Genomic DNA, 20963 nt, shown 5'->3' on the forward strand with positions numbered 1-20963 from the left:
CTGGTGATCAGAGGGAAGGTCCTCCTTAGCTGGGACATGGAGGGGAGAGGGGACTGTCTAGATCAGTGGTCCCCAACCTTTTTTGGGCCACGGACTGGTTTAATGTCAGAAAATATTTTCACGGACCGGCCTTTAGGGTGGGATGAATAAATGTATCACGTGACCGAGACAAGCGTCAAGAGTGAGTCTTAGACGATGCAACAGAGGGAATCTGGTCATTTAAAAAAAATAAAACATCATTCAGACTTAAATATAAATAAAACGGAAATAATGTAAGTTATTTATTCTTTCTCTGCGGACCGGTACCGGTCCACGGCCCGGGGGTTGGGGACTAGAAGACTGCTAAGAGAAGGGGTCCACTGGTCACCAATGACTTGAGAAAAGTGGAAATCTGGGCCATCAATGTCAGCCACTGAGCAGGGGCTGAAACAGGCTGTGGTGAAAGGACCAGAAGGTTTGCAAGTTAAAGCCTGGGGAGCAGGCTGGGATCCTTGCCTCGAAGTCCCTCCCCCCTATTGTGACACACATTGACCCAAGTCCTAAGGCTGTGACATTGTAATCGAAATATAAAGCAGAGGCATGGTACAGATACAAATGTTTATTATACATAAAAATTCCACAAAATGGGAAGCTGGTACGAAGACCTTTGGTGAAAGGGGTAAAGGACGGGAAGGAAGTTGTTAAAGAAGGCAACACGGGCAGTGGTCATAGTCACTGGGCAGGAGCAAAGCTGAGGGGAGGTGGGGCTCAACACGGCCCCACCCCCTACTGCATGCACTGGCATGCAAACTCCTTGCCTGTCATCGAGGGAGAGGAGTCTTGAAGTGGGGACCCATTTCTGATTTGAGAAGCCCCAAGATAGTGGGGAGGGAGGTACCCTTTCCTGGCTGGCTGCTGAATACTGCATCTAAGACACCTGACACTCATGTGGCACATCAATGGGGGACAGCAAGGGCAGGACATGATTGCAGGCCTGAAGTGACATCTGACTTCCCAGAGCACGAGAGAGCAGGGACCACTGTCCCAAACATGCAACACACAATGGCTTGAGGACCCAACTAAGGCCTGCTGAGGAGAATGGCTGGTCCAGGCTGTGGGCTTGGACTGACGGGCCTGCTCTCCCTCCCTAGCTCCACGGGTAGCACTGGAGACCAGGCACCAACCTGCCTCTTCCAGAATGTAACCTGGGGTCAGGCACAGCCAAGGGGGTTGCTCCTGGGGCTCTAGGAATGTGGGGAGGGAGGTTGAGGCAGCCCAAGAACTGTCGGACTCTGCCCCTAGATAGGGGAGGGAGCCTGCTCTCGACACAGCCAGAAACCACCTGGCCACAGCACCCTGAGCCTCCCTGGCAGTGACTGGCTGTTAGAGGCTAGAGCTAGGCTGTCTCTCAGGGCCATCCCTCCCCTAACCTGAAAAGCAGCACCATGTGGCCAGCTGCTCCCCACCCCTCAGGGGGACGGGCTTAGGAGGACAGCTGGAGGGGATAGGGCAGATGGGTGGATCAGTAGGAGGCAAGGCTGGGGTCCAGGGAGCCTTGATGCCCAGCGAGGGCAGACCCCAAGTCAAGAGTGGAATTACTGAAGGCAGAGGAAGGGGGAGTATGGATGGCTACCTCGGGCAGCCTTATCTGGGACAGGTGAGGCAACTTGGGCCAGGGCCTGAGCCTGTCCCTTGCTAACCCACCCTCACCCCACTGGCTGTTTCCCAGCCTGACTCCCTTCTGCCTCTTGTACAGACGCACACTGTTACAGAGATCATGCACATGACGGCTCAGGGCAGGGTGGGTGTGGAGGGCCCCGTGGCAGAGAAAGGAGCAGTATGGGATGGGAAGGAGGGGGCTCCGAGCTGAAGAGTGGTAGCAGCCAGGGGGCCTCCTTAGGATGGACCATCAGAGTAGAGTGGCAGTTTCTATCCAAAAATACCTCCAAAGATGGAGGCAATGACAATGCCCAGGACCACACAGCAGATGATGATCATGATCTTCTTCTGTACCAAAAAAGCAGGAAGGAAAGCCTCAGACAGCACAGAAGCAGCTGGGGCTGGGCAAAGCTTTTGGGGGATTGGGGCTATTGGAGAGGGGCTGTGATGAGGGTTTAGGAGTCTGAGCGGCTGAATGGGGGCAACAGGAGGATCTAGAAGGGGTCTGGGGGTGCTTATAATGAGGCACTGAAGACCTGGGAGAGGTGGGTGAGGTTGTGGTAAGAGCTGAGAGGTGGGATAGAGGCAGAGTGGGGAGATCTGTAATCACAGATGGGTGTGTGTGTGTGTGTGTGTGTGTGTGTGTGTGTGTGTGAGAAACGTGGTTGGGCAGAGTTGGGACTACTGACCCGGCGTGCCTTGCTCTGGTACTTGACAGCCTTCTTGGTGTCAGACACGGCCCTTTCCACATAGTCCACTGAATGCTCCACGTTGTACTCGATCCTGTCAATCATCTCTCCCTGCAGGGCCAGAGGCACCCAAGCTCCAGAGGGCCCACCTCAGGGTCAGGAGGGGGCAGGACTTCAGAAAAATGCTGCCCTGAGGTTAGAGAGAGAAAAGGGGTGTGAGGAATATGGGGTAGAGCTTCTCATCTGTGTCCTGCAGGCCATGCAACTGTGGCAGCTCCTGCCTACCCTCAGAGCAGCCATCCTGGGGAGGGAACTGGCCATGCAGCCTCAGCCAAGGGTGCGGGGACCATGCAAAGAGTGCACAGCTGGGGCCCTGGGCTCCAGGCCTGATGGTTTCCTCCAGCTCTGCATTTGGCCTTCAGCCTTTAAGGACAGCCCCCTACCCAGTCCTGGCTGAGTGGCTCAGTGGAGAGAATGTCATCCTGGTGTGCTGAGGTCGTGGGTTCAATCCCTGGTCAGGCACATACAAGAAGCAGTCAATGATGAATGCACAACTAAATGGAACTAAGTGGAACACTGAGTTGATGCCTCTCTCTCTGTCCCCCTCTCTTTCCCTCCCTTCCGCTCTCTCAAATCAATCAGCCTCATAGCCCTTTGGGCCCTGTGGTCTGGTCTCCTGCAGCCTGCAGAGGCCACTCCAACCATGATGCTGCCCAAAACTACAGCAGCAATGTGCTGACAACTGACAGCTCTCCAAGTCCACCACTCCCATGTCGTCCATGTCACCATGGTCTCTCACCCAGATGGCAGCGGCGGCATCCTCATGATCTCCCTGCTTCTTGACTAAGGTCATACCTCTCCCACACTTAAGACCCTCCAATCTAGAAGAGACTCCACCTGTCTGTCAAGGCCCCCGTCTACCTCATTTCCAACTGCCCCTGTACTCCAGCCACACAGACCTTGTTTCTGCTCCTCAGATATGTCAGGACCATGGTGTTGCTGGTTACTCTCCCTGGGCCAGCTCTTCATTCATCCTCTAGATGTCTCCAGAGCTCCAACACCACCTCCTCCTCAGAGAGGCCTTCTCTAACCACCCCATCCAAAGTGGCCTTCACAGTGACCGCATCAAAGTGGTACTCTAAGTGTAACTCCTGGGATAGTAGCATCAGCATTACCCTTGAGCATGTCAGAAATGCAGATTTATGGGCTCCTACCCCAAACTGCTAATCTCTGGGAATGGGGACTGGAACAGGGAAATTTCTAAGAAAACAAACTGTCCAAGTGATTCTTGGGCACTTTCAGTTAGAGAACCAGTGCTCTATCACCATGCTGCCTCTAACATCTCTGAGCACTCGGCACAACTGGAGAGTGTTCCAGCTGTCATTACTTATGCTGCCCTTCATCCAGCAAACACTAGCTCCTGTAAGCTGGCCCTGAGCTATCTTGGTCACTGCTATACCTCCAGCTCCTAGAAAACTGTCCGTCCACAGTGTCTACATGACAAACAGCTGGCAGACAAGGTAGGACAAGGTGGGGAAGGCCATGCAGGGCCTGGGGTCCTGGAGGGCCAAGCGGAGCCATGCAGCACCTGGGTCTGGTGGCTGAGCCATGCAGAGAGGGGCCTTTAGGTAAGTGAGGCCCTGAAGGGCACTTTCAACTGCAGGTGGTTAGTTACCTGAAGACTTGGTCCCTCCCAGGCAGGGCAGCGTGTTGAGCAGAAAGGGGTGGGGGTTAGTGCAGTCCTGGGTGCTGCTATGGGCTGAGGGGCAGGGCAGTGGGGCCCTGGGCGCTCACCTGGCTCTCCACAAGCATGGCCATGTCCATGAACATGTCGTGCAGTTCACGGATGCTGTTCTCCAGCTTAATGATCTCACTGTGCCTCGTCTCAATCTCACTCAGGGCCTGCTTCGAGATGCTGGAGTCCATGATGATCTAGGGAGCAGTGGGCTGGGACTCAGGCGCTTGCTGAAGGGGGTGTGTATGTGTGTGTGGGTGGGTGGGTGGGGACCAGGACAGCAGGATGCCAACTGCAAAGGCAGCTGAGATGGGCAGTGACCTGACCTGAGCAGAATGTCTTGGAAGGAAGGCCAGAGGCTTCCTCCTTAGCTGCAGTCCTCCCCCCACTTTCTGCTCAGCTCTTACTAGCTGTTGCCTAACTTCTCTGAGACCCGGTTTCCTACCTGTAATATGGGGCTATTAACACTCTTGACCTGGGCTTGTGCGTGGTGACTGCTAAGTGATAGCTCTCATCACCAGTGTTGTAACGAACCCAAGATGACTGGCCCATGGACCCAGGCCTTAACCCGCCCCTCTCCTGTCCCCTCTGCTCCTGTTCTTTCTTCCTGCACTGAATGTAGCTATCCCACACTTTCTCCTCATAGAACCCACACCTCCAAACTGCCTCTCCACCTGCATGCCACCTCTTTCAGAAAGTCCCCTGCTCAGAAGAGCATGGAGTTTCACTTGAATATAGAGACGGCCAAGGGCACCATGTCCCCCAGGAGGGGAAACAGGTCCTGTGGATGGTGGGAGAAGCCTAAGCTACTGGCAAATGAGCAGAGGTGACAAAGGAAGTGAATTCAACTGAGAGGAGCCAGGCGACCTTTGCCACTAACATTTATGTGACCTCAAACTGGTCCTCCCTCTCTCTGGGACTCATCCTCTTCTCTAAAATCTGCCTCATAATGTGGCCATGTCCAAATACTGCCCATATCAAGCACTCCCAAGTCACGGTAGGAGGGATCCCTGTGGGAAAGGTGGGGTCCACACTCACCCCAGAGGCAAAGATGGCGGGGTTCCCACTCTCCAGCATGTCCTCCAGCTCCTCACTAGTCGTGGTCCGGCCAGCTGCAAGCAGGTGCCCATTGAATGCAGCACCCCGAGAGACTTCAGCAGTAGCCCCGCCCCGCCCCTGGCCTTGGTCTCCCCCTGCCGCTGCCTCTGCTTACTGATCTCCAGTTGCCTCTGGATTCGGCCTTTGCAGCGCTCCCTGTAGTCAGACTGTGTCGCATTGTACTCTGACATGACCTCCACAAACTTCCGGGACAGTGTAGAGTGCTGGGGTCAGAGATGGGGGTGCAGGTGTCAGGCCCAGCCCCACATGGCTCTAGAGCCTCACAGGCCAGCAGCCCACCCCAGAGGCCCAGCCGCACCTGCGTCTTCCGGATCCTCAGGTCTGCGGATGAGCGGTTCAGACCTTCCTCCTGTTCGATGCTCTGCTCGATGCCTGGGGGAACAGATGACCGCTGAGCCATTATCTGCCCCCATTCACCCTGACCCCTGACCCACACAACCTGGATCTAGCTTAGGAACTTCCCTGGGGGAACTTGTGTGGCACAAGGCAGCCTGGTGGTGGGGGTGAGGTCATATGGGCCAGGCATTGACAGAAAGAGCCAAAGGCCTTTCTGGGCGTGATGTGTGTGTACAACTTGTGAGGCCTCAGGCACGTACCAAGGTGTGTGTGTGTGTGTGTGTGTGTGTGTGTGTATGGGAACACCTACTATGTTAGGCCTAGTGGCTTAGGCCCATGAATCTCTCTCCTGCTCAGGAAGGCGGTACACCCAACATGGGACCATGTCCAGAGTGAGGAGGGTCAGGTGGCTCCAACCTGCAGGGCACACAGGCCCTAGGCCTGTGCACTCCGGGCATGCACATCTATGCTAACACAAGCATATCGAGGCTGTGTGGAACTAGGCAGTGATGATCAATCCTCTAACCCTCTTTGGGTGAAGTGGGAGACAGTGCCCAGAGTGGAGTACTCCCTGGACGAAGCTTTAGGTATATACCCTAAGAGCCAGCCCAAAGCCTGGCACAAACAGGTCTGCAAGGTAGCTATTGAGTGAATGGCACATGAAGGCAGCCTCAGAGAAAAAAGCAAGACCCGTTGTACCCCCTCAAAGTTGATGAAACCCTGTGGGCTGCATGGAGGAAGCGGGCCTAAAATGCCCCCCACCTTAGACAAGCTGGAGCCCAGACTCACTCTTCAGCTTGGAGCGCACTTTGTTTGCTGTCTTCTTTATGTCAGACATGAGTTCCTCCAGCTCCTCCTTCGTCTCTGAGGAGGCAAAAAGGTGGGGGTAGACACCCTGGGTTTCCCCATTCTAATGTTCTGGCTCAGCCACCTACAGAGGGGGCCCACAGAGGGGCCCGCAGATGGGGTCTCTGGACAGGCCCTGGTCCTGGGTCTCCCCCCTTCCTTGGCTAAGTCTCTGTCTGTCCCTCCAATCCTGGGCCAGGGCCACACCAGCTGCAGCCTCACCCTCTCTCATGCAGCCTTCCAAGGAGCCTCTCTTCTTTCACAGGTTCCCCACCCCCTGCAGATAACAGATGGGTCTAAATTTAAGGCAGAAATAATTGTGGAGCAGCTGGTGATTCTGCAGTTGGCACCGGGGAACATTTACTTGATACTTGCCTGAGTCGAAGGTGGGGGGTGTGGGCTCACCTAGTGTTACCTGGTGGCTCAGTGGGCTGACAGGGCCAGGGTCCAGAGGCAGAAGCCAGCCCCTACATCAAGTTCCCTAGGCGGGACACACCTTTTTCTGCTCACAAAGGCCCCTCCCCAGGTGCTAACTCAGTGCAGGCCAACTCTGAGTGCCTAGGGGGTGGATGGGGGCAGGAGGCACCTAACCTGGGTGGGGAAGAGCTTTAAGCTTCAAAGAGGTGGGTCCCCTGGAGTATAGAGGTGGCCCTGGAGGTAGCAAGCAGCTGGGCCTCTGACTGGGTGAGGCTGAGGGAGGGCGGTAGCTGGTGTTTCTGGCCCCTGTTCCAACCGGAACCATCTCCCTGAAGCGGGCAGAGGCTGTGAGGGTGCCCAGCTTGCTCCACTCCCTGTGAGGGGCTGGTTAGCAAAGAGGGGCAAGATGGCTGATTCCCTCTGGGTGCTGGGTGGAGCGAGAGGTCCTGGTGGCACCCCAGACTTCATCTCCCAGAGAAACTACAACTGACCTTTCTCATCCACCCTCTGCTTGCCTCCAGGACGAGGGCTTCCTCTATAGGGGACAGGGAGGGATGTTTACAGTGGACAATCAGGAGGGGCCACTTCCAAGTAGAGGATGCATGAGGTGGAGTGGGGAGCTCTGAGGAGCGGAGGAGGGAGACTCTTTAGTATGAACAAAGAAAAACTTGGTTACCAGCTGCTCTGTCTCAGCCTTTTTAGCTCAGACCTAAAATAGCCCAGGCCGGATGGCAGCCCCCAGAGGAGATAGAGCAAGCCTCAGTCCAGGAAAGCCCCTCCACTCACTGCCATCTTTCCTTGTGACTCCTTAACTCTGCTCACCGTTGCCTAGAACCCTCCCCTCTCCTCAACCCATATCAGTGACCTCCTGCCTGCTCAGCTCACCGGTGGCACCTCTGAACTGGTTTCTGACTGTGTGACACGGGGGAAGTGAGGAGGATGGCACAGGCAGCCTGGGTGGGGGTGGGGGGCTGGGCAGCTTGTTGCCCCATGCCACCCCACCTTCCAGCAGGTGCGAGGCCAACTCCCCAGCTCTTTATAGTTTCTGCCCCACAATCAGCCCCCTTCTGAGCAGCAGTGGCCCACCACGGACACACACCGACCCAGATCCACGGGGGCACACAAACCACATCACATGCTGCTGCCCCGGACAGGCCTCTGGGCAGAGGGCCCAAGCAGGACTGCACCGAATGGAGGCCCTACTTTGGGTGGCTCCCCCTCTCCTTTCCACCCCTTTCTGAGACAGTCACCAGGCTCCCAGCCGACCCATTTTGCCTTCCAAGGGGCCTGGCACTGGGCTTGGCTGGTGTGGCATTGACCTTGCACACCTTGGGGCTGTGGAGAGATTTTTTTTCTGGGTGCATGAGGATGCCTGTGTGCCTGTGTGCTTGGGGTGCGAGGCCATGGACAGGGAGGCAGTGCTGAAACTGAAAGCATGCCCTCAGTGCCTGGGCCACAGGCTGTAAGCCCGGCCCTGTCACTGCCCCTGGGACTGAGGGTGAGCCCCTACAGAGGAGGGGATCCCTGGCCTGCATGTTGTCAGCCTGGCACATAATAGTGTAGTGATCGACACCTCAACAGAAATTGTGGAGCCAGGTCAGGGAGACCTGTCTGGGGACAAAGTGGAATGTAGACACAGACAGGCTCCCTGCACAGAGAGAAAGGTGACTTCCTGGAGCCCTGAGAATGCCTGGCTCCAGGGTACCAGTGGCCAGGTGTTAAGGCTGCCAGCTCTTTCCGGAAGCTCTGCCTGCTTGGCCAGCTTGCCCTCCTACAGCGTTGACACTTCAGAGCTGCCATCTGCTCCCCGGGGAGGCAAGGGAAACGGAGGGGCCAGGCTGAGAGGCCTCCTGTTCATCAGAGGCAGCTCCCTCCCTCCTTGTCTTCCAGAAATCCCGGGGCTTCAGCCAGCCCAGGGCCTTAGGGAAAAAACCAGCTTACCTAGGGAAGGCGGGTGGCTGCGTGATCCCATCCAGGCTTGAGAAAGGCCACCCCTCTCCCCACGCAAGTCTCTGTGGGAGACCAGGGTCCAGGATATGATACTGGGCACTGACCCCACTATCCTGGGCTTCGGACAGCTGTGTTTCCTGAGATTCCCACAGAGCCTTCCCCAGCGTGGCCAGGCACTCCTCTGGGGCAGCAGCCCCTTCCTAGAGGCATATGGGGCCTGAAACCCACCCCTCCTGCCTACACACTCACTCTCATCAGGGTTGGGGGAGGCCAGGATGGCGCTGTGCTTCCGCTTCACCTCCTCCACGTTCTCTGAGATTTTGTCAATGAAGCCTCGGATCTCCTCCACCTATGGACCAAGGCCAGGTGATCAGGACAAAAGCCAAGGCCAGGGCTTCTTGGGCCCGTGGCTTGTCCAGAGCAGGCTCACAGGTCAGGCTCAGAACTAGGCTGGGCCAGGCTTCCAGTGGTGGTGGCAGGGCTGGCTGCTCCAAGCTCCTTCTAGAGCAGGGTGAGGAGGAGTGGGCTGGTCCCATCCTAAACTTTGTTCCCCTCTGAGCTTCCGTCAATTTACCCTCAAAATAGGTTCATTAACTGGTGTTCAAGGGCTGCCGAACCAGGAATAGGTGTGTAAGCGAGGGCCTGGCTCAGAGTTGAGATGTGGTCGCCCAAAGCCTGCCATTGTAAGGGGAGAGGTTGGGTGTGCTGGCTCCCACCTGTTCGAAGAACTCATCCATGAAGCGGTCTCGGTCCACGGTGACAGTGACATCATCGTCATCATCGCTGTCCTTGGCCTGCATGGGGATGTGTACACATGAGCATACCTGTAGTAGGACCACTGGATCTGGGACCCCAAAATGCCTGGCATCCATATTTGGCAGGCTTGCTGGCTACAGCTCCAGAGCCCAACCACTCCCTTCTGTCCTCTTGGCAGGGATAAGGCCCTCAGCTCCCAGCCACGGTGAGACCCGAAAGATCTCTGGTCACTCAGCATAAAGAGAGGGGCCTTGCCTGTCAAATTGGTGAAAGGGCCAAGACTCCATCTCCAGGCAAGGAACTCCTTCCCCTGCCCAGCTGCCTGCCCCTTCCCCACAGGACTAGGGTCCTCCCAGAACCTTCCTCACTTTAGGGTGCTGCTTGGAGGACCCTGGCATTGGCTGGGCAAGAAAACCTCAGTGCTTGGTCCCAGGCCAATAGCCCCAACTCACAGACCCTGCTTGAGACAGGCTGCCTCGACACCTGAGCTGTCCCCTCCCCTGGCTAGGTGTTCCTAAACTCTCTTTCCTGGGAGGGCCCTGGAAGGGAGACCTAGGCTGTCCCAGGCCTGCGCATGCCAACACCTCCCTACCAAAAAGCTGGCTGGCTAAGGCACAAGGCCACCTCACAGCACCCCAGACAGGCCTGAGAGAGACTGCCTCATGGGGCTTTGCCGGCTGCCAGCCTTGCCCACTCGGTGCTCTCGGATCCTGTCTCTCCTGGTCAGTCTTGACCTGAGGCCTGGATGCCCTTTTTTCCAGGCCCACAGCTGGGCCCAGCAGGTACAAGAGACAAGTCATGTTGCCACCTGCTTGGGGCCAGCCCTAGGCCTCGGCCACAGTGGCAGGCCCCACTCTGCTGGCCTAGAAGCAGCCATACAAAAGCCACTCTCATCACGGGGTGATGGTAATGACATCTCCGACTTCCCAGCATGCTGGCCACGCTCATTACTGTCCACCCACCCCACATTTTGACTCGGCCAGTGTCACCTACTCTGCTGCCAAGCCAAGGTCCCTCTCCACAGCCAAAGCCAGGATACCCCTGAGAATGGAGTTCTCCAGCTTGGTCATGCCTCCTTATTTCTCAGGGCCCCAAGGGGAGGAGGCACTAACTGTCTAGGCACTGGCCCTCCCTCCAGTCTCTTACCTCGGAACCCAGGACAGAAGCAGGCAGAGGTAGAGGGGATAAGGAAGCTGAGGGACTCACCCTCTGGGTCTATTTGCTCATTTACAAAATGAGGTCAGTGACACCTGGCTGCAAGGAGGGCTGAGGAAGGAAGGGAAGCACAGCACGTCCTAAAGGGCTGTGTCCCTGGGACTCTTGGGGTCCCAAAGTGGGACTTGACTAGCAGCTTTATGGAGACAGCTTGGAGGGGCCCCTTTCATCAAGAGATCACATCTCCTCCCCCATGATCTAATATAAATCCTGGCTCCCACAAGTGCCTGAGTTGCTACCAGGTGTCCCCCCAACCAAGCCCAGCCATAGACACAGGGAATCAAGGAGCCTTTTCCACACTTTTAGACCACATCGGGCCCAGGATTTGAGCCCGAGAAGCACTCCCTGGGGAAACAGATGTAGCATTCAGCCTGGAAGAGACCAGTTCCCCTTCCTGGGCAGCTTGCCAGGTTGGCCAGTGACCCTAGGAGCTCCTGCCATTCAGCGCCTTGTCCTCTGTTCTGATGCCCAGAGGACACGGTTGGGCTCAAAGGGACAGAAGAATTTTCCAGCTCCCTTCCCAGAAAGAGTAATGACCAGCTAGGGCCCAAGACTAGGGCATCTGAGTCACAGAGATAAAGAGTCCTTGCCTGAGACCCCTGGGATCTGGGCTGGTGCCCCCTCTAGGCCTCAGCTTGCCCATTTGTTTTGTTGTTGTTGTTGTTATTTTTTGACACAGAGAGAGAGTCAGAGAGAGGGACAGACAAACAGGAAGGGAGAGAGATGAGAAGCATCAATTCTTCGGTACAGCACCTTAGTTGTTCATTGATTGCTTTTTCATATGTGCCTTGACTGGGGGGCTACAGCAGACCAAGCGACCGCTTGCTCAAGCCAATGAATGACCTTGGGCTTCAAGCCAGCAATCATAGGGTCATATCTATTATCCCATGCTCAAGCTAGCCACTCCGGGTTCAAGCCAGTGCTTGATGAGCACGTGTTCAAGCCGGAGTCCTCTGCGTCCCAGTCAGATGCTCTATCCACTGCACCACCGCCTGGTCAGGCGGTTTGCCCTTTTGTAAAATGAGGACTTATCTTCTCCAGATGTCCAGCCAACTCTGACCTGCTGCCTCCACAGCCTCCCCAGAGGACTGAAGGCTGGACTCAGGTAGTTTCTCCAACGGAAGGTTGGCAGGAGAGCCCACCTCCAGGCTCTCCGTCTATGAAGGCAGAGATGGGAAACAGGACACCAAGAGGCACTCGATTAGTCCCAAATACAACTGGAGGGTTTAGAGCCTGACCTTGCAGATTTGGTCAAACCAGCTGTGGCTCCAAGCAAAACCCTGTGGGGATGCACCAAGGGGACCAGACCCTTCCTTACTAAGTCCTACTACATCTTCCTCCTTAGGACTCTTCACCCCCACCTGCTCTTTACTTCATTGCTCCAGCCTGAAATCGGAGCCCAGCATACCCACCTATAACAGGTTCCCTACCTCTACAATCAATTCACTATCCTTCCTGTTTTCCATGCAGTTCTCTGCTGGGGATGCTCATTCCATGACGTTGACATTCTCCTCATCTTCAGATCCATCTTCCAGAAGCCTTCCCCAGATCCTTGAGTCAGTATCTGGATCCTCTGGTTTCCGGCACCCTAGTCACATCCCTTCTGAAGCCACAGCCACAGACACTCAGGCCCTAAGGGACCTTAAAAGTCACTTCGGCCCCAGCTTCCAGGCTCAACTTACACAACTCCTGTGATGGAAAGCCCTGCCCATCTTGGGCAGCCCCGATTGTCAGAAAGTCACTTTCTTTCCTGTGATTTGGCCCTAGGCCATAAAGAACCTGTTGGTGCCCTTTCCCTTGGCTGGGCCTGCCAAAAATCTGAAGGCAGAATCCACATCCTACCTGGGTTTTTCTTCTCAAGTTGATATTCCCTCCCCTTCAGATCCTTCTCAGGGGCCCTAAATTGTAGCTCCTGCCCCTGACTTACTCAGCTTGGCCTCTGTCTTCCCCTGTAGTAAAGGATACAAACGCAATCTGTTGCTGACTGTGGTCTGAGCAGTGCTGAAGAGCTGATCCATCCTCTCCCTCTGTCCACATATTCTACTTCGGTTAATACAGCCAGACAGAGATTACATAAGTGATCTTACAGCACCTTCTGCCAAGGAAAGCTGCAGTCCTTTCCTATCACTGTCTTCTTGGAAGGATTTTGGGCTCAAGTGAAGAAACTTTTTTTCTTCCTTAATTTTCTTCCTTAATTTCTTTCCTTAACTTACTCCCTCCCTCCTTCCTTTCTTCCTTTCCTCCCTTCCTCCCTTTGTTTTGAGAGAGTCAGGGAGAGAGATGAAAAGCATCAACTTATAGCCCTGGCCAGTTGGCTCAGTGGTAGAGCGTTGGCCTGGTGTGCAGGAGTCCCAGGTTCAATTCCTGGCCAGGGGACACAGGAGAAGCACCCATCTGCTTCTCCACCCCTCCCCTTCTCCTTCCTCTCTGTCTCTCCCTTCCCCTGCCGCAGACAAGGCTCCATTGGAGCAAAGTTGGCCCGGGTGCTGAGGATGGCTCCATGGCCTTTGCCTCAGGCGCTAGAATGGCTCTGGTTGCAACAGAGTGATGCCCCAGATGGGCAGAGCATCGCCCTCTGGTGGGCATGCCGGGTGGATCCCGGTAGGGCGCATGCGGGAGTCTGTCTGACTGCCTCCCCATTTCCAACTTCAGAAAAATACAAAAAAAAAAAAAAGTTTTTAAATGTCAGAATAAATTTAATTTTTTAAAATCTTTTTTAAAAATTTTATTTATTCATTTTTTAGAGAGGAGACAGAGAAAGGGAGAGAGAGAGACAGAGAGAGAAGGTGGGGAGGAGCTGGAAGCATCAACTCCCATATGTGCCTTGACCAGGCAAGCCCAGGGTTTCGAACCGGCGACCTCAGCATTTCCAGATCGACGCTTTATCCACTGCGCCACCACAGGTCAGGCAGAGTAAATTTAATTTAATTACGATAAAAAAAAAGAAAAGAAAAGCATCAACTCATAGTTGAGTCACTTTAATTGTTCATTGATTGCTTCTCATATGTGCCTTGATAGAGGGTGAGGGACCTCAAGCCAGTGACCAGGGGATCATGTCAGAGATCCCATACTTAAGCAGTGACCCCGCATTCAAGCTGGTGAGTCTGCACTCAAGCTGGATAAGCCCGTGCTCAAGCCTGTGCCCTCAGGGTTTCGAACCTGGGTCCTCAGCGTCCCAGGTCGATGCTCTATCCACTGCGCCACCACCAGTCAGGCTGTTTCATTTCTCCATTTGTTCTGTCCTTGTTCTAGTTTGTGAGAATCGGTGGCTCATGAGTCTGCTGCCCACTGCATTCTCATCCATATCTAGCACCTTTCTAGAGATGTCCTCCAGATTAACTCAGACCCCTCATCAGTTCTCACTGGACACTGAAAAGATGACAAGGATGTAGGATGCCACCCCTACCTCCCCTGCCCAAACCCAGATACACGGTTGATCAAAAGGAACTAGAAACTAGTCTGGCAGGCCACTTTCCCAGTGGCCTGGGCTGGCCAGAGTAAACATCATCCATATACACAAAGTAAGTATCCAGATATGTTTTGAATGATTAGGCCCCAACTCCCTTGGAAATCCACCAACCTTCTCTGAGTGGCAGTCACAGCTCCAGAAGGTGGGCTGGGTTGAAACTGGGACTTGGAAAGTTTCCACAGGAGAGTGACACCTACAGCCACTGGGCAATTACAAGCTTGAAGGTTCAAACATCCTCTGGATCCACCCACCCAGACATCATGTGGGCACCTGCCTGCTGGATGGCCAAAACTAGCCTCCACCTCTTCCTCAGGAACCCCCTCCTCTGAACCCTCCCGCTTAGAACTCCCTGTTCCCCAGGGCCCCTCAAGTCAGACACTGGAAGACAGCCACACTCTCCTCTTCATCTCACACCCAACCAATATTCAATTTGTCCTGGTGTTTTCTGTTCATCCTTCAATAGTTCTCAACACTGGTCTTTGGGGGAAAAGAAAAAAAAGCTTCCAGGGTCCTACCCCACAGAAATCAAATCCTAATGTATGGGGATGGGACTGGTGAGGTCCGTCAGGGCTGAGAACTGCTGGTCTGGGTCTCACTCCTTTCTGATCAGAGCTAGAAGAGGGAGGCCAAGACTGTCCCAGCTCTAGTCTCACCGCTTCCAGTTCAGCATGAGCAACCAAGAATAAAAACTGGGCAGGGTGGGAGGGGGTGCCGCCCCCCAAAGCAACCTTTAGGAAGAGAAGATCCCACTAGAATCACTGGCAGGAAACCCAAAGCTTCCCCTAATGGAAGCCAGGGAGCCCTGGTGGTCTCACCTGGCAGAGGCTGCAGGATTCCAGGATACCTTCCTGGAAACAAGGGTTTGATTCCTCTGAGAGGCGCCTGCAGCCAGTCCCCAGGGATGGCAGCCAGCCAGCCGGCAGGGTTGATTCATTCCCACTGAGTAGGAGTTGTTGTTGTCTGCCTGGAAGGCTATTTTTTTCCCTTCTTCTTTTTAATGACTAATCAAAGTCAGTATCACTAGAGAGAGGTCCAGAGCCAAGTCGGGTATGTGAGAGGCCCTTCACCTTCTCCCCATCCTGTGTACTCCCTCTCCCATCAGATCTCTGCTCTTAGCAGAGTCTACCCCTTAGCAGGAGCTCAGGGTGACAGCTTCAGATGGTAGAGAGGGGCTGGGCTCTGCCCCCATACGCTGTGTGACCTTGGATAAACCTCTGGCCCTTTCTGGACCTCAGTCTTCCAACTTGTAAGATTGGAGGTTGGACTAGATAGTCCCTAAAGGCCATTCTAACTGCATCCCAGATGAAAATGTACTCAAATCCATTGCTTCTTTTGGGAAACCCCAAGGAGGTAATTAGGGAGGGAGAGAGACACCACCCTGGGCCTATTCTTATACCTCCATTTCTTCTACTCTGCAAGGAATATCCTGCTGGCTCCACTGTACAGATGAAATGAGCCTAGAGAGAGAGGTTAAGACACAAACCTGCCTGGTGTTGCCCTGGGACCCCCAGTCCCTTCCCAGTAGTGAGAGAGAAAAGGGAAACTGGTGGGCAAAGTGGGGCACTGGGCTTCTCATCAAGGCCTTCCCAGCTGCTCCAGTGGGCTGGGCCCTGCTCTAAACCAGGTATCAGGACCACCCACCATACTTTGTTGGACATTCCCACCTCTCTGCCTTTCTCCACTTTGGTCCCTCCTTTTGGACCACCTTTCTCCTCCCATTCAAATCAAACTACTTCTCTTAAGCCTGACCAGGTGGTGGCGCAGTGGATAGAGCGTTGGACTGGGATGTGGAGGACCCAGGTTCAAGACCTTGAGGTTGCCAGATTGAGTGCGGGCTCATCTGGCTTGAGCAAAAAGCTCACCAGCTTGGACCCAAGGTCGCTGGCTCGAGCAAGGGATTACTTGGTCTGCTGAAGGCCCCGGTCAAGGCACATATGAGAAAGCAATCAATAAACAACTAAGGTTTTGCAACGAAAAACTGATGATTGATACTTCTCATCTCTCTCTGTTTCTGTCTGTCTGTCCCTATCTATCCCTCTCCCTATCTATCCCTCTCTCTGACTCTCTGTCCCTGTAAAACAAACAAACAAACAAACAAACAAACAAACAAACAAACACTACTTCTCTTGAGTCATCCCAAATCCTATTCTTCCAGAAAGGCTTCTTCTAGGGTCTGGACGCCCCAACTCTTCCTCCTCCCTCTGCCTCTGGCTCCTGCAGTGGGTCCCTTGTGTCCCGTACAGCCCAGCATGTAGATAAACACTCTTCTGGGCCCAGGGAGGGATGGGTCAGCTCTGAGAAGTTCTCAGAGAGAAAACCAGGGAGGCCTCTGAATTGAGGGAAGGAGGCAGCAGCATGCCAGGCAGAGCTGCCTGAAACATCTTGCCCCAAAGTCTCCCAGGCTTAGTGACTCTGGGCTAGTCTTTGCCCCTCTTAAGCCTCCGGTTGCCCTTCTGATCTCTGATGGCTGCCTTAGTGTTGAGGCCCCCCACACTGGCCCTGACGACCATCCCTTCACTCTCTGTGTTAGATGAGGGGACTAGAGAAGGCCAGAGGGCTGAACCTGCCTGCAGAGCACTGAGGAAACATGCCAGCTCCTTTACCAACTGTGACTTTTATTTTTTTTTTATTCATTTTAGAGAGGAGAGAGAAAGGGAGAGACAGAGAGGGAGAGAGAGACAGAGAGAGAAGGTAGGGAGGAGCTGGAAGCATCAACTCCCATATGTGCCTTGACCAGGCAAGCCCAGGGTTTTGAACCGGCGACCTCAGCATTTCCAGGTCAACGCTTTATCCACTGCGCCACCACAGGTCAGGCTACCAACTGTGATTTTTAGAAGTAAGCTCCCTTCGCAGGCCTTCCTTCCAAACGTGATGGTGTTGGGTGGGGAGGAGTTAGGAGGGAGGGTTAGAGTGAGGCAAGTTGCTGTCCCAAGTACCACTTCTGTCCAGCCAGCCAGAACTAGCCTCTTGGTTCCTGGGAATTGTGTTCTAAAAATTCTGATCCCTGCCTGACCTGTGGTGGCGCAGTGGATAAAGTGTCGACCTGGAATGCTAAGGTCGCCGGTTCAAAACCCTGGGCTTGCCTGGTCAAGGCACATATGGGAGTTGATGCTTCCAGCTCCTCCCCCCTTCTCTCTCTGTCTCTCCTGTCTCTCTCTCTCCCTCTCTCTCTCCTTTCTAAAAATGAATAAATAAAATAAAGTTAAAAAAAAAAAAATTCTGATCCCTGTGATTCAAGGTCTTCCCTAAATATGGAGTCAGAGTCGGGAGATCTGTGACTACCCCTACTGCCCTGAGAATCTGGGTTCTAGGTTTTCCTGTCTCCACTTCATAGATGGGAACTTGAGACCCAAAGGGAGACTTGTGGGAATGGCAGCCTCCCAGAATAACTATTTCCACAATTGTGGGTTCCTGCCAGCCCCCACTCAGGCTGCTAAACCCCCCGAATGGGCAGGCTTCCCCCAGCAATGACTATGGCCAGCATCCATGGGCTCAGAATACCTGAGAGCTGGGGTCTGGAGAGGAAGCTTCAGTTGGTTCACAGAGAAACCCTTCCTTACTAAGTCCTACTGCATCTTCCTCCTTAGGACCTTCATCAAATGGCCTAAATGGATACTGTGGGAGGGGTCACTGAGACACATACCAGAGCAACAGATAAGGTCCCTACAACTTAAGCTGTTCTGGGGGCCACCCAGTCCCAGCCGGACCTAAGTCTGCCTTGTCATAGGCAAAGCCCCTTTCTATCATCGCTCTTGATCCACCAGGCAAGTCACTTGCTCTCTTGTGCCTCAGTATCCCCTTCAGCAGAGGGAATGAAGGCCAATGAGCCAGAGACTCTGTCAGATGCAGAGGACTGTGTCCTCTCTGACTATTGCTTCCACATATACTCCTGTCTGACACACCAGATGCCCAAACATCAGCAGATGCACCACAAGACCATTCAATGCAAAGATAACTCTTTCTGACTCAACACAGCACAGGAAACTTGAGGGCAACCGCAAAAGCTGGCAGGGAAATGTTTAGACACCACCATCTTCCTTTGAAACCTCCTGGGGTTTACCCTGGGGGCTAGGCACTCAGCCAGGAATAACACAGGTCTGCCAGTAGAGTGGGGGCTGACAGCCAGAGCAAAGGGGAAATGGAGGCAGTAATATAAGGAATGTACAGGTCCCAGCCCCAGGCTGCGGGGGGGGGGGCAGCCAAGACTGATATAATGGGGGAGACCCAGGCACAAACATGAGGAACCTCTTGGCAGTAAGGACAAGCCATGGAATCAAAAGTCCAAAGGACAGGCCCTGGCCGGTTGGCTCAGCGGTAGAGCGTCGGCCTAGCGTGCGGAGGACCCGGGTTCGATTCCCGGCCAGGGCACATAGGAGAAGCGCCCATTTGCTTCTCCACCCCTCCGCCGCGCCTTCCTCTCTGTCTCTCCCTTCCCCTCCCGCAGCCAAGGCTCCATTGGAGCAAGGATGGCCCGGGCGCTGGGGATGGCTCTGTGGCCTCTGCCCCAGGCGCTAGAGTGGCTCTGGTCGCAACATGGCGACGCCCAGGATGGGCAGAGCATCGCTCCCTGGTGGGCAGAGCGTCGCCCCATGGTGGGCGTGCCGGGTGGATCCCGGTCGGGCGCATGCGGGAGTCTGTCTGACTGTCTCTCCCTGTTTCCAGCTTCAGAAAAATGCAAAAAAATAAAAAAAATAAAAAATAAAAAAAAATTAAAAAAAAGCCCAAAGGACACTTGAAACTTTCTATATGAGGGGACCCAGGCCTCTGGTTCCAAGCTGTAGGAGCTAAGGCTCCACCAGAGAACAGTGGGCATGGCCTAACAGCAGGATGGTGAGCCAGGGGACCAGAGCAAACTCAACCCATTCTAGAGCCCTGATGGCTCCGCTCCCCACAGGCAGGCTTCATTTCCTTCACTGTCCCCCACAGGCCTGAGGACTTGCCATCCCTAAGGGCAGAGGTGCCAACATCTTACTAAATAGCAGAAGCCGGGGAGGGGGTGGAGGTAGTGGATGAGGAGCAGGCCGCTGGGGTCTCTGTCAGGCTGGGAGAGGGTGGGCTCTAACTCAGAACCTTTAAGCATCCTCCTACTCCCCTCAAAACCCACCCTAGGAGCCACACCCCGCGGCCTCTGAGACACAGGTGGAAAATATGTTCAGGTCTGAATTCGACCAGAGAATTCCGGAAGGGTCTGGAAGTGCTGTGCCGGGCTGCCCGGAAGCCATGAAGGTGGACAGGGGGCGAGTCTGACGCCTCCCGCACCCGAGCGGGCAGCAGATCCCAATCACGACTTGGTGGGGAGCCACAGGTGATGGGAGCTACAAGTGTCGGGAGGTAATGGGGAAGGCGGGGCGCCCCGAGAGCCAGCGCCCGCCTGGGAGCGCAGCCCCACCCGCCCGCCAGCTCGCTCGCTCGGTCGCCCAGTTTCCGCAGCACACCCCGCAGCGGGGCTCTCTAGGCAGAGGACCGCTCCCAGACCCTTCCCACTGCGGTCCTGTCGCCTGTCTATACCACAGCAGGGACAGGACGGTCAATGATCAGGCGCCGCGTGGGGACAGAGACCGGACTTGCTGCGCGGGCCGGGAGAGAGGTCAGGCTTCTCTTCCGCCACGGATACCCAAATAATACCCCTTCCACGCTGCCCCCCAAATAAAGAGAAGAGCCCAAAAGTTTATCTGGGACCCCAGACTCTAGCCGCCAGCCCGCAGGCCAACGGGGCCAAGCTCACGCCAGCTCATGACCCGGCGTGGGTCGGAGGAGTGGGACCCGTTGCAGGGTCAGGGTTCCCGGCTCCGCCCCGCTCTCCGGTCCAGGTCGGGGACGCAGGGGCTGCCGCCTGGCTGACCGCCGGAACCGGGCTAGGAGTGGCCCGCGCGCAGGACGGGCGGCGAGCGGCGGCGCGCGACGGCCGGACTCACCGTGCGGAGCTCCTGGGTTCGGTCCTTCATGCTCCCGGGAGTGGCCGCGGTGCCGGCTGCAGCCTTGTGTGTCCCGCATGCGCGGCGGCCGCCCCGCGGCTGCGCAGCGCTGGCCCGGCCCCGCCCTGGCCCCTGGGACCCCGGCCCAGCCCCCAGCCCAGCTCCGCCCAGCGTCCGCCCCGCCCCACCAGGCCCACGCCTAGTGTTGCATGTGGGTGTCCAGATCCTTGCCCCCATCCCCAACAAGGTCGTCTGTTGGGTCGAAGCCCTGGTCCCCCTGCGTTCTCGACGCGTGATTCTTGCCTGAATCGTATCCCTTGCCCCAATCCTATCTCGACTTAGCCTCTCAGCCTCATTTGAGATCTTGACCCTCAGAGACCCTCACATCCCTAGAGATTTGCTGGAGGTTGGACTCCCAGCCTTGATTTTATTTATTTACTTTTTTAGATTTGATTTATTCATTTTTACTAGAGAGAGAGGGGAAAGAGAGAGGGAGAGATAGAGAGAGAACAGGGGGAGGAGCAGGAAGCATCAACTCCCATATGTGCCTTGACCAGGCAAGCCCAGGGTTTTGAACCGGCGACCTCAGCATTCCAAGTCGAAGCCTTATCCACTGCGCCACCACAGGTCAGGCCCAGCCTTGATTTTAGTGCTTAGGACCTCCAGCACCCCCATCCAGAAATCTCCTCCAGAGTCCCTTCACTCTCTTCCTCATCCTCTCACCTAAACTCGAGCTCTGACCTCTTTCCCCAGAATTTCTCAGTTCATGGGTCTGAAGCTGGATGAACGCGCCTTTTCCTTTAGTTTCCACTCCCAGCAGAATACAGAAACCCTCTATCTTTGGGGAAGGGAGATCTAAGTTATAGTCCTCTCTCCTT

General features: G+C 55.1%; 1 protein-coding gene across 3 annotated transcripts; it reads right to left on the reverse strand.

The window, feature by feature from the left end:
• Positions 1 to 615: 615 nt before the first annotated feature.
• On the reverse strand, positions 616 to 20148 carry STX1A (syntaxin 1A). 3 transcript variants are annotated; one of them, XR_010731151.1, is made up of 10 exons: positions 20086 to 20148; positions 9447 to 9524; positions 8980 to 9079; positions 6307 to 6381; positions 5480 to 5553; positions 5276 to 5384; positions 5101 to 5174; positions 4122 to 4259; positions 2328 to 2517; positions 616 to 1986 (listed from the first exon to the last, which is right to left on the reverse strand). XR_010731151.1 is itself a non-coding variant. In XM_066274542.1 (10 exons), the coding sequence occupies exons 1-10, from the start codon at positions 20113 to 20115 to the stop codon at positions 1909 to 1911; spliced, it is 867 nt and encodes a 288-aa protein (XP_066130639.1). In that variant the 5' UTR covers positions 20116 to 20148; the 3' UTR covers positions 616 to 1908. The 3 variants fall into 3 exon arrangements, 2 of the variants coding, with proteins under 2 accessions (XP_066130639.1, XP_066130638.1); XM_066274542.1 differs by having other exon boundaries at positions 2328 to 2438; XM_066274541.1 differs by lacking the exon at positions 616 to 1986 and having other exon boundaries at positions 1996 to 2438.
• Between the last annotated feature and the right edge of the window lie 815 nt (positions 20149 to 20963).

This window comes from Saccopteryx bilineata, chromosome 4 (assembly GCF_036850765.1).
Source record: "Saccopteryx bilineata isolate mSacBil1 chromosome 4, mSacBil1_pri_phased_curated, whole genome shotgun sequence".
In the NCBI taxonomy this organism is placed as follows: domain Eukaryota; kingdom Metazoa; phylum Chordata; class Mammalia; order Chiroptera; family Emballonuridae; genus Saccopteryx; species Saccopteryx bilineata.

What these genes read in the sequence shown, in the direction of transcription:
- STX1A (XM_066274541.1), bottom strand. Translation starts at nt 20,115, where the DNA reads ATGAAGGACCGAACCCAGGAGCTCCGCACG. An exon ending in CTCCCCCAACCCTGATGAGA is followed by an intron (nt 6,382 to 8,979) that starts GTGAGTGTGTAG and finishes TTGCCTCCTCAG; the next exon opens with AGACGAAGGAGGAGCTGGAG. An exon ending in CCATGCTTGTGGAGAGCCAG is followed by an intron (nt 2,439 to 4,121) that starts GTGAGCGCCCAG and finishes CTGGCCCTGCAG; the next exon opens with GGAGAGATGATTGACAGGAT.